This window comes from Coffea arabica, chromosome 1e (genome assembly GCF_036785885.1).
Source record: "Coffea arabica cultivar ET-39 chromosome 1e, Coffea Arabica ET-39 HiFi, whole genome shotgun sequence".
Taxonomy (NCBI): domain Eukaryota; kingdom Viridiplantae; phylum Streptophyta; class Magnoliopsida; order Gentianales; family Rubiaceae; genus Coffea; species Coffea arabica.
In genome coordinates, this window is record NC_092311.1 from 46,316,737 (window position 1) to 46,329,755 (window position 13,019).

General features: G+C 37.7%; 1 protein-coding gene across 1 annotated transcript; it reads left to right on the top strand.

Annotated features, from left to right (window-relative positions):
* Positions 1-4,112: 4,112 nt before the first annotated feature.
* Positions 4,113-9,526, top strand: LOC113707304 (cell division cycle protein 48 homolog). Its single transcript, XM_027229576.2, has 9 exons — positions 4,113-4,272; positions 4,421-4,586; positions 5,184-5,412; positions 5,625-6,391; positions 6,491-6,712; positions 6,829-6,900; positions 7,007-7,288; positions 7,737-8,096; positions 8,980-9,526. The coding sequence occupies exons 1-9, from the start codon at positions 4,244-4,246 to the stop codon at positions 9,268-9,270; spliced, it is 2,418 nt and encodes an 805-aa protein (XP_027085377.1). The 5' UTR covers positions 4,113-4,243; the 3' UTR covers positions 9,271-9,526.
* Positions 9,527-13,019: the final 3,493 nt, after the last annotated feature.

Below are 13,019 nucleotides of genomic sequence, written 5' to 3' on the forward strand. Positions count from 1 at the left end.
CTGACTGACGGTATATACATCACTACATCAATAACAATGATAGTATATACACACATATTTAATACTACTGTCATAGAAAAATTAGTACAGCGGTAATCTAATTTTTGTTCCATTTAGGGTGTGTATTTTTTTTCTCTAGGTTACATTTGACTTGTAATTATGGAGTCAATATGACAATTTACAATTCATCAAAACTATATCTAACCTACACTTGGTGGGATAAACGCAAACACATAGTTAAACTAAATTCACAAGTCGTGAGATTTAAATCTAGTATTTTTATCTCATATTTCACGGAATGTTTCGTACTTTTCCAACAAAAATCATGTCCCAATTATCACACTTTTTTTTTTTGGTGAAAATGGATTTGAAGATCACATTCCCTTCTTCTCCACAAAAATTGTTTCCCTATCACCGGAGAAATCATTTCTCCATGGAGGAGGTCTTGTTCAAGTAACGAGCTACTACCAGCTCCGTGGTCCAGAGATTTGTGTTTATGATCCACGAGTCTGTAATCCATGGCCCACAGAGATTGTCCGTCTTAGTATTCATTAGCTGGGCCTACGAAAATTAGCACTTTGTCGGCCCACTTAGTAGAGTACCCGGAATATCTCACGAGGTCTATCTTTGCTCCAAAGAGGGAGGGTAACCTCTCGGTCCTCTCCCAATTCTTTCACAGCCTTGTACTTTCCTGTTCACCACCAAGGGCATTTATGATACTACAATATGAATAGACTAAATATTTTCGGCAAAATTTTATTTATAATTTTTTGATATTACAACAAGTAACTCATGATAGTGGAATAAGACTTAAATTATTATACATGTTATAGGAAAATTACGAATAATAACTCATAATTAGTGGAATGAACATAAACAAGTTAATAAACTAAACTTGCATTTAACAAAAACATTGAAAATTATAATTTGGTAGAGAAATACTTTCTATTCGTAAGAAATTTAAAAAGGAAAAAGGACTTTTTTTTTTTGTTTTTAACAAAGAGAAGGGTCAAAACCTCTAAGTTTTGAGATCTCAAACTTTAGCCACCAAATCTAGCGACACGAAGAGGACATTTAGTTCTTCTTTTGAGTTTATATCTTTTAATTAGATCAGATGATAAAGTTCATATTGGCAATGGTCGTATAATAATTAATCAATGCACATATTAATAGTGACTATGGTTCAGGTTTATGCAACGCTCGAAAAATCTCCAAAAGAGTAATTGATATAATTGTATCCCTATCCAAAGAAGGCACCAAAAGATAGCATCATATAGAAATTGTACAGCTAAAAATAAATTGGTTCCACAGGGAACGCATGCTTTGCATGCACATTTTATCTCACCCTAGGCAAAAACTTACTATCAAAAGATTGGAAGATCAAGCTGTTAATTAAGTTTTTTCTCTTTTTTTTTTCTTTCTTTTTTCTTTGTAATTAATCTTTTACACACTTAGCTATTAGTACATGATTAGGCTGTCTCATTCTTAACAACTGGCAGCCAATCTCTTTTCATTATGATACTTTCTCATTTAATCCCTCTCAACTAGTGTATTTAAATCCTGAATCCTGTTTTATCATCTTTGATTTTGTTAATGATGCTTTGCTTGTTATGTTAAAGTTGTTCATATGTTTGGACGGACCAAACCACATGGATTCCGGATATTTGGTCATTGTGAAAATTATTCCAACATGTAAAATTACACCACTTATATAAGATATGTACAAAAGATGAATAACCACAAGTTAATAGAAATAAAGGTTTTTTTGAGGATCCCATTTTAGAAAAAAAAAATTCATTATGCCCTATCTAGGTGGGTTTAATAAAACTGAAATTTGAAATTTGAAATTTGAAATCTAAATTTATTAAGTTATAGAATTGTTAAATATCAAATTTGATGCATTTGAGTGCATATCACATTAAATGATAAGCGAATAATTTATCACTTATTTTTTAGAGCAAATTTTGTCTAGAAAATTCAATGTCATTTAATTAATTCAGATGTTCAATTTTTACTTATTAAACGCGTCTGAACACGTTAAGATTTAAATTCATTAAATTTAAATACTGAATTGAATTATCAAACAGGACTTTAGTGTAATAGATTGTAATTCCCCAGATAAACAAAAGAGAGATTAAATCCAAATGAAAACAAAATTAGATTTTCTCTCCAAGAAGGAGTAACAAATACTAGGGCAAAGAAAACAAATTCAAAATAAGATTAGGATTATTAACTAATTACTTTATTAAGGTACTACTATTAAATCAAGGGAAAAAAGTCCCAATGGCTCTCAAACTATTAGTCGGGTGAACTTTTGGCTCCCAACAATTAAAAGTAAATTTTTGGCCCCGATCTATTCAAAGTGCAAAATGTTGGATCTTCTGTCAAGTTTAGTAGTTAATACTGACGAAACCAGAACCACATGAGACGCACGCCAAAATATGAAGGGCGTTTTTGTCTGCGATGAGTTGTGTTCCACTGGATAAATATAGGAGTTATTCCTGAACAAAGAAATGTATGAAGAAAAACTCCATTGCAGCCAAAGAGCTTGCTGAACAAAAAATGTGAGGGATCATCAATCTCCTTTTCCTCTTTGTGTAGGTATGAGAAAGTGACGAGGATCATAGCTTTATGGACCTCAAGGAATTTTGGGCACAGATTTGCGGTGTGCACAGATGGTGCCTGCAGATTTTGACAGTGGATCGATGAGGAGATGCGACAAGGAGATGGTATATCTCGCAGGTTGAGAATGTATTGTCAAGTGGATCTATGGTGTTGAGAATGTGCATGGATGGTAGCTCCAAGTGGATGGTGTATCTCACGGGCTGACAGTGAATATATAGTTTTGTCAAGTGGTTGACTAATTAGGCTGTTGAAGAACCAAATTTCGTGATTGTTGTGATGGGCTCTTAAAAAATTGAGAACTTTACTGCTTGATATATAGGGGAGGATTATCTATTGGAGCTGCAATGTCGATTACCAGTGTGGCTCTTACTCTTGTTTATGAAGATTATTGGAACTTCCCTGGTCATGTCTTAGGTAGAAATAGAGCATTTTCAAAATGATTCCATCGTAATTTTCCTTACAATTGGAGGTTCTGTGATTCTTATGCAGGTAATAGGGTCTGATTTTATTGCTTATATAGGCTTAGTTTGGGAGTTTAGGATAGAAAAGAAAAGAAGGGAAAGCTTAAGTTATGAGAGAAGAGAAGAGAAGAGATTGTTGTGTTGTTTGGGAGTTTTGAGAATTAATGGAATGATTTTGGATATGAAAGTCATTAAATATTTGTTCAAGGCATTTTTAAGGACAAAATAGGCATTTTAGAAAAATTAACAAGCTTTCTCCAAACTTTCTCTCCATTTCTTTTCAATTTGGGAGGAAACATTTTTGTCACTATTCATCCTCCCATTTCCTTTCTTTTCTTTCCTACTTAAAACTATCAAACAAAGGAAAATCAGTCTTTCTCTTCTTTTCCCTTCTTTTCTATCCAAATCATTCACTCCCAAATGAAGCTAAGCTCAGGACAAAGAACCATAAGGGATTTTTTGTGAAGAATTAAAAACTTGTTTTTGATGGGAAAGAATTAGCGCAAAATAATTCCCATGTTCAGGACTATGGGGTCACTGATGGGAATGTGTTGCATTTGGTCCTTAGGCTATCAGATCTCCAGGCAATTACTGTTAGAACTATGTGTTGGAAGAGTTTGAGTTCCATGTTGAAAGAAAGAAAAATGTGGGCTATGTGAAATAATAGATTGCTAAAAGGGTGAATGAATTTCTTGAACTCAAAATAATGGTAGAGAGAGAGATATAGTTGTAAAAGCAAATAATTAGGTCAAAGTCATTTCTACTCCATTTTATCGATTGGAACATAGTTTGTGGTGGACAAAAATGTCCTTAGTATTTCAGTTTGCGCTGTTGAACTTGACAAAGGCCCAATATTTTGCACTTTAGATAGATTCGAGGTCAAAAATTTACTTTTAATTGTTGGGGGCAAAAGTTCACTCGACAAATTATTTGAGGGCCATTCGAACTTTTTTCGTTGAATCAATAATCGATGGTCCAAAAGGGGTGGGTAAATCCGGAAGTATACTAGTAAGGATGAAATCTACTACAGTATATATTTAGCGAACGAAATTACTCTGTCCACTTCTCGCTTGTTATCTTGAACTCGAAGGCTCTCTATCTCGTTGCTGCCGCCTCCGATCAAAAACCGATAACACAAAGAGGGAAATCCGAAGACGATGAGTCATCAAGCTGAGTCATCTGACTCGTGAGTCCGCTTGTTCTTCTTCCTCTTCTTAACGCTATTAAAATTGTTCCTCATGTTCCTTAATTCTGGAAACCCTGGAGGGGTTTTGTATTTTTATTTTTATTTTGCGCTCGGATTTTGATGGGTTTTGTGTTTAATTTTCTCTCAGGAAAGGCGGGAAGAAGGACTTCTCCACGGCGATTTTGGAGCGGAAGAAGGCCCCTAATCGGCTCATCGTTGACGAAGCGGTCAACGATGATAACTCCGTCGTCGCCCTCCACCCTAATACCATGGAAAAGCTCCAGCTTTTCCGTGGCGACACTATTTTGATTAAGGTCTTCTTCAATTTTTCCCCTTTTTCTCTTCGTGGTTTACGTTTCTAGGGGTTTTGAGTTTTCTTTTCTTTTTTTTTTTGGCTTATTTTAGCTTGTAGAAATTGTAAGCAGCCAAATTTTGTCAGAATTTTGGTATATATTTGTAGTTACGTGCGTAAAAACTGGATTATATAGCTCTGCGTGTTGATTGATAAATCATATTTGATTATGTAAACCAAGAATGACGTTGATCATTGCCTTTTAAACAAAAAGGGAAAGTCTGCAAATTTTCTGCTGGGTGTATAACATTATTCCTAGTGTTTATGGTCATCTTTTGAAGTATATCTGTGCTTGTTTACTAAAGCTGCTTAGCTCCAAATGGCCATGATTATACTGTTTGGTATGATCGTGGCTAGAATTTGGAAGGTCTGTACAATTGTTTGTCATTCTCCTTTTTTCTTTTTACACTAAAGTCCATCTTCAACCGTGTTGATGAATAACAATCTATGTTGCCTTCTACTATCTTGTATGAGGTTGAAGTATTGGTCGAGCTTTACATGTTTGATTGTTTCATGAGAGCTTAAAATTGATATTTTTCTGCTCCTCTTTGGTCTCCAGGGTAAGAAAAGGAAAGATACCGTCTGCATTGCTCTTGCTGATGAGACATGTGAGGAGCCTAAGATTAGGATGAACAAGGTTGTCAGGGCAAATTTGAGAGTTAGACTTGCAGATGTTGTATCCGTGCACCAGTGCCCGGATGTCAAGTATGGGAAGCGTGTTCACATTTTGCCCTTGGATGATACCATAGAAGGTGTTACTGGAGATCTGTTTGATGCATTTCTAAAACGTAAGTTCTTATTGCTCATTAATTTGCTTGTCTCATGCTACTCATGGTAATCTCTTGCATCTGGAAAATGAAGATTAAAGTAATCGGTTTGATTTTATTTTACCATCCAAATTTAAGTAATTGGTTTGATTCCATTAGTCATGCAGTCTTTTGTTTATCTCACGAGAAACTTTGCCTTTTGTGACTAAATTGTGAACATATTCTGTCTGCAGCTTACTTTCTGGAGGCATATCGTCCAGTCAGGAAAGGAGATCATTTTCTTGTTAGAGGAGGGATGAGGAGTGTGGAATTCAAGGTTATTGAGACTGATCCAGGGGAATACTGTGTTGTTGCCCCTGACACTGAGATATTTTGTGAGGGTGAACCCGTGAGGAGGGAGGATGAGGACAGACTAGATGAGGTTGGTTATGATGATGTAGGTGGTGTCAGAAAACAGATGGCTCAGATCCGTGAATTGGTTGAGCTGCCACTAAGGCACCCTCAACTTTTCAAATCCATTGGGGTGAAGCCGCCAAAAGGAATCTTACTTTATGGCCCCCCAGGTTCTGGAAAGACCCTAATAGCAAGGGCTGTTGCTAATGAAACGGGGGCTTTCTTCTTCTGTATTAATGGACCTGAAATTATGTCCAAATTAGCTGGAGAGAGTGAAAGCAATCTTAGGAAGGCATTTGAGGAGGCTGAGAAGAATGCTCCATCTATCATTTTCATTGATGAAATTGACTCCATTGCTCCTAAGCGAGAGAAAACACATGGTGAAGTTGAAAGGAGGATTGTGTCACAATTATTGACTTTGATGGATGGCCTGAAATCCCGATCACATGTTATTGTTATTGGGGCAACAAATCGCCCCAACAGCATTGATCCTGCCCTTAGAAGATTTGGTAGGTTTGACAGGGAAATAGACATTGGTGTTCCTGATGAGGTTGGACGCCTTGAAGTTCTTCGCATACATACCAAGAACATGAAACTTGCTGAGGATGTAAGGCCGACTTATTATTTAAGATGGTCTTGCTAATTAATGAAAGAAATGAGCAAAAGAGAAACTAATAGGGTTGACAAAAATATTTCTTCTGTGCAGGTTGATTTGGAAAGAATTGCTAAAGACACCCATGGTTATGTTGGTGCTGACCTTGCTGCCCTTTGCACTGAAGCTGCCCTTCAATGCATCAGGGAAAAGATGGATGTCATTGACTTGGAAGATGACACCATTGATGCTGAAATATTGAACTCCATGGCTGTAACAAATGAACACTTCCAGACAGCACTTGGTACCAGCAATCCATCTGCTTTGCGTGAGACAGTAAGTGATTTTTAGTTGTAAACTTTTTGTTTGTAACATGTTAATCGGTTCTGATATGCATTCCTCTTGGTGTGTCTTTTTGCTGAAAACTTCAAATTTGTTGTGTTGATGAGCAGGTGGTTGAAGTTCCTAATGTTTCTTGGGAAGACATTGGTGGCCTTGAAAATGTCAAGCGTGAACTTCAAGAGGTATGGGAGTTACTAGAAACTGCCTTAATTTTTTATTGGATTGTCAACTGCATCTGGTAATCTTTGTCAAGGTTGTACACGCCTAACTTCTCTCTTCATCTTTTAGACTGTCCAATATCCAGTGGAACATCCGGAGAAGTTCGAGAAGTTTGGCATGTCCCCTTCAAAAGGTGTCCTTTTCTATGGCCCTCCTGGATGTGGGAAAACTCTTTTGGCCAAGGCAATTGCAAATGAATGCCAAGCCAATTTCATTAGTGTCAAAGGCCCTGAATTGCTTACAATGTGGTTTGGAGAAAGTGAAGCCAATGTACGTGAAATCTTTGACAAGGCTAGACAGTCTGCGCCATGTGTTCTCTTCTTTGATGAGCTTGACTCCATTGCTACCCAGGTACCCCTCTCTCTCTCTCACGTGTAGAGTGAAGTAAACCTACCCATTGCTATTAATATATTTCAAAATTAGAGTGTGTGTGAATTGCGATGAACTTTGTCCAATTATATTTGTAATTATATCCAGAGTTTAATTTCCAATTTGCCATTGATTAAATTATGAAATTTTGTTGCTATAAAGGTGCTTGTGAGATATTGAAAGGTGTCATTTATTTTTCATTGGAGTGAACTATAATGAAATTTTGGGATAACTTCAAAATAGGATCTTTTATTTTTTAATTTGTTTAAATGATGGTCATCTTTGTGAAGCTTTACCTATGTTGCTATAACGCAAAAAGATTATGTAAAAGCAATGAATGGAAGAAGATAGCCTAGATCCTGCAATTTTGCCTTGTTTACATATTTTGAAATGAATACCTTACAAAGCACCTTCCTGATCATGTTAACAGAGAGGAAGCAGTGTGGGAGATGCTGGTGGTGCAGCTGACCGAGTTCTTAACCAGCTTTTGACTGAAATGGATGGCATGTCAGCTAAGAAAACTGTTTTTATCATCGGTGCCACTAACAGGCCTGACATAATAGACCCTGCACTTCTCCGGCCTGGCCGTCTTGATCAGCTAATTTATATCCCTCTACCAGATGAAGATTCTCGTCTCCAAATTTTTAAGGCCTGCCTCAGGAAATCACCAGTCTCCAAAGATGTTGATTTGAGAGCTCTTGCCAAATATACTCAAGGATTTAGTGGGGCTGATATTACAGAAATATGCCAGCGGGCTTGCAAGTATGCCATACGAGAGAATATTGAGAAAGTATGTGTTTTTACCCTCTTCTATTTGCAGTTTTAACTTATGAGCTAATGACCTGCTTGCATTTATCTTCTTCTTTTGAATACCCTAAGATTTGTTATTTTTGTTATTTTTTATTGGTCAATGTGTGTTAGACGTGTAACAAGTAAGGTAAATGCTCTCTGTTCTCTGTATAATACAGATGCTCTGCTGTAAATGGACCATCAAATGCTAAAACTGCTGTTGAGGAATACTTTCCAAAGAAGAATTTTTTTCCGTTCTTATTTAGGACTTTACGAGAATCTCTAGGATTCAACTAAATGAAGATAATAATTCAAATCCTTGTGAGCAGGACGTTACTTCCAACCTAAGGCACGAGGGTTATTAATCTCATATGAAGATTTATTTGTGGAACTTGTGAAGGATAGAACCATATAAAGCTGAATGTGTGCATGTGTGTGTTTTTGTGTCTTTCTTTTTATGTAGCTAGTCTTTTAGAGATTTCAATTAGAATTAATAATGTTCACAATTTGCTCTCTTGATGGTCATGTTGTGTGATTGCCTTTTCTTTGGTTCTCTTGCGTCCTACTTTATCAAGGAGGATTTTAAGCACCAAGCCTTATGGTTCCCCGGGTGATGGTATTGTAGTTTGTCCTTTGGGATTTTTACCCTTTTACTAGATTTCATTTCTTTGATCTTAAATCATTGTAAACCCAAGGTTTTGCCTGAGTCTTGATGAATCAATTTGTAATGTTTTGTGGACACTGCTTGAAATGTTAATCTTAGAAGTCAGGTTTGTTTTTGGTGGTTTCCAACCTTGTCATAATCTATTTTGGCCTTTCTTAGCATCTCTAAATTTGTTTTTGCTTATTGATGATGATTTGATGTTGCATATTTTCTATTGCAGGACATTGAGAGAGAGAAGAGGAGAAGGGAGAATCCTGATTCAATGGACGAGGATGTTGAGGAAGAGGTTGCAGAAATTAAGGCTGCACACTTTGAGGAGTCCATGAAGTTTGCTCGCAGAAGTGTGAGTGATGCTGACATACGGAAATACCAAGCATTTGCTCAGACCCTACAGCAGTCTCGAGGATTTGGAAGTGAATTCCGATTTGCAGCGTCTGGAACTGAGAATACCGGATCTGACCCATTTGCAACCTCTGCTGGTGGTGCTGACGAAGATGACTTGTATAGTTAGCCATATAGATATCCTGCACTTGCTTTTGCAAGTGATGCTATCCCCTCTCTTCATGCAATTCTGGTTACACAAGAGGAGGTGATCCTCGCTTATACATTGTGTTTTAATGTATTTTAAAGGTAGAACTTGAGGAGTTTGTGGGATTCTGGGTTGACATTGACAGTTGGGGTCTCAACCCCTCCGAGGATTACTGTTCCTTCAAGCTTAACTTATTTTGTTTGGGAGATTCTAGAATTAAAATCTTTATCTTCCTAGACTTTTTTTTTTTTTTGAAGGATTTATCTTCCTAGACTTGAGTACTTTAGTTGACCTAATATCGAATAAGAGTCAGTAGTGGCTCTGAGGGGACTAACACCCCAAATGGAAATCGGGAGCGTGACTGGTGTGAAAAATATTATGCTCTCCCATTTTGTTTTATGGAGGACGCATTTGTCTGTGCGTCGTCATTCTTTTCCCTCGAGTGCGAGTAGGAGAGGGTTCTACTCTGGTGGGATTTTAATCTGTTTTCGAGTTGGAAACCGATACTTTTTTGGTGGCCTTCTTGACTGACTTTTCAGGATGTGAATCCGTGCCACGAAGTTGTTATTTTGTGATGGAGCTTTGTGCCGTTTCGGTGGAGCAGGATTCCAAGTGGAGAGAGTCGTCGTGTAGGTTAGGTTAAAGAATATGTACGTGTCTATTTAGGATGGTTTTTCCCCAGAGAAAGGCGACAATCCATTGGAAATTGGCTACAATATTTGGGTGAACTGCTGCATTTTTACCCCATCTTCTTCATCCTTTCTTCATGGCTCCCTTCTTTTCATGGTATAGCTTCTTCTCCCTCTGCTCTCCCAAATCACCAGATCTCCAAATTCAACCCGAGTGCTTGATAAATATGTAGTAATCCTCAAATCTCCAAAGTCAACCTCCATGTTTGTTATATACGTGGTCCCAAAAAGAAAAGTAAAAATATCTAACTAGAAATTATTTGAGAACAATTGTTATGAGGCTTTTGATGAGAAAGATTAGCCAACTTGGGAGAGAGTGACGGAGAGAGAACCCCATCCTGTTCTTGTTTTTTTGGCCTCTCTATTGGTGATCGATGTTGCTTAGATTAATAGAAGTTAAAACTTAATTAGGAGTCTTACAACTGAATGTTAGTGTGTGCAATATAGGTGTTACACTTATGACCCGGATTTTACTTGGAAACAATTGGCGTACTGGTTGGAAATCGGCTACTTTCTGGTTTATGTGAAGCAAAGACGGCAAAGATGGTTTGAACCTTTCTTCAAAAAGTTGATTTATGTGATCTGCACTGGGTGCGGCTGCACTCAGAATTGCATGGTTGCAGGGCATGATCCTCAGTAGCCCCGTCCTTTGGACCCTTTAAAAGTGGACTCTATGCTGCCAACGTATAAAGGATATTGCTTTATCAGCGATTTTTCATTAGGAAGTCTTCCCATTGCCGGGGTGATGATGAAAACTTTGTAAATGGTGTTGTGGAGTAGCCAAGCGGAGCTAATCTGTCTTCCTTCTTTAGCACTGCACCATGTATTTTACTGTGTTGGTGTCATCTTGTCGGCATTTCAGATGCTAGGACTGGCTTCATCTGGATTCTACTTAATGCATTCACGGTTTGCCTTGCCCCTTCGCGTAACATGGCAGATATACGGGGGTAATATTGTGGTCCTACGACTCCTACCATCCTGGCGCAGCTGTATATGTGGCCTTTAATCAGATAATCAAATCACCATAAATCTGAGTTATGATCATTAACAGATATTTTAGGTCAAAGGTCATTTCAAATTGTTTGATATAAACAAAACTGAAACAGAAGTCTGAACTCAGTGTTCTTTTCCACTTCCATTCAAAGGCACACGTTTCCTGCAGGAACTAAAAGTTCAGTAGGTTTGTTTTGTACATAAAGAATAAATCTTCATCTTTGCTTTGCCTGGCTGGAAGCCCGGAATGGAATAAGCCGTATGCTTGATGTTTGCAAATTGTAACTATCCAGAGGATATAGTCTGCAGACTCTAAATAAACAATGAGAAATCTAGAGCAAAATTTAGCAGTCCTGTTTATAAAGGTTTGATAATTTGATTAAGCATTGAAGCTCTTCAGTGATATAATCTAGTTTGAGTTTGCATATCTCAGAGCACATAGCTTACATGCACACACCACAAACTCAGATACAGATTCGAATCATATACAATACATAGTTTGAATCCCTGTAGGCAGAAGCAAAACTGCGCATATATAATCTATATTTCCCAGTTCATAAATTCCCCGACTTCAAAACAACCATTCCTGAATCCCACCTCCATTGCAACTCGTTCAAGGCTGAAAAGGGTTCCTGGTGAAGCACGGCAATCCAAAAGGGTAACTGTTTGCGTACCGACTTGGCGCTGATGAATGCCTAAGTCCCTTTGGCATGCAGTGTTTTACTACCCTTCCATAGGGAAGCCCTTTTCTGTGATGCAACGGGGGCGGCTTCATATTGACATAGCCTCCTTCCGGCCTTCTTGTTTCTCCATATATCATCGTGCTCGGACCGCTATACGGAAAGTTTCTTGCTGTTGCATCATTAGGAGTAGGCAACAATAACAGCAGAAATATGATCGCAATGCAGAATGCATTAGTACCAGCCATCTCTAAGGTTGGATAGAAGTTTTGCAATGAATTGGTAAATTTTGTGCTGCAGAAAAGAAGTGAAGAGGTCCTTAAATAGGCTGGTGAGTAAGACTTGAGGAAGGCAGATGCTGAGATGCACAGCTCAGCTGAAGTAAGAAGAGTACGTGGAGTTATCACTATTCAGCATTCATGCAGGCGGGGGGATTCAGTCTTCAGGACACAAAGTGTGGTCATGATGAGTTGGTGTGGTGGGTGCTCTTTTTGAACTGTGAAAGTCCCTCTGTTGAAGGCCAGGATGCCCGTGATTTCCCGTCAATGCACCCAAGTCAGATACCTCTTAGTACATGATATTTCCTCGTTTATAAGTTAGCAAATTGAGTCGTCTGAATTTGAGCTACTATACTTTATGAAAACAATACATCTGACCCTGTTCAAGATTCTGGGGTTTCTTTTCTCATCTTGTAAAATTCGTTCGTTCATCTGCTATCAGTTAGATAGATGTATCTACAGTATAATAAATGATTCGTTCCCAAGAGGAAACAGAAATTGCTAAATGTCTGACCGACGAACACAAAATTGATGCTTCAATGATTTTCCTACAACTCCACGTATTGTTACTTATCTTTAATGAGCATATTTGGTTAGAAATATTTTTAACTCTTCGGAAAGTTTGTATTTAAAACCTATTAGCTACCACGAAAGCGTTTTTAAGTGCAGCTAGGCCGTCCTGGCGGGCAACGTTTAAAAGAGCATTTATGGAGCTTCAATAGGAGAAACTGAATTGGTTTACTCTTATAAAGATCAAACACTGCCCTGGCCACTAGCATTAATTATTGTCTATTAACATCTTTTTAACCTTTTTGAAGACCTTGGAAGAGCTAACGTAAGTTTCTAATGATAATGCTTAGTCTGGGAGTTTAGGATAGAAAAGAAAAGATGAGAAATATTAAGCTACGACAGAAAAGAAGAGAAGAGAAAATAAGGGAAGAGATTTGAAATGATTCTAGACATGTATGCAATTACAATTTTATTCAATAACTATCTAAGGACAGAATTGATATTTTCATAAGATTTATCAAGCTTCTGCCAGCTTTCCTTCATTTTCCCCCCATATTTGGACAGACCGATGGAAACTTTAT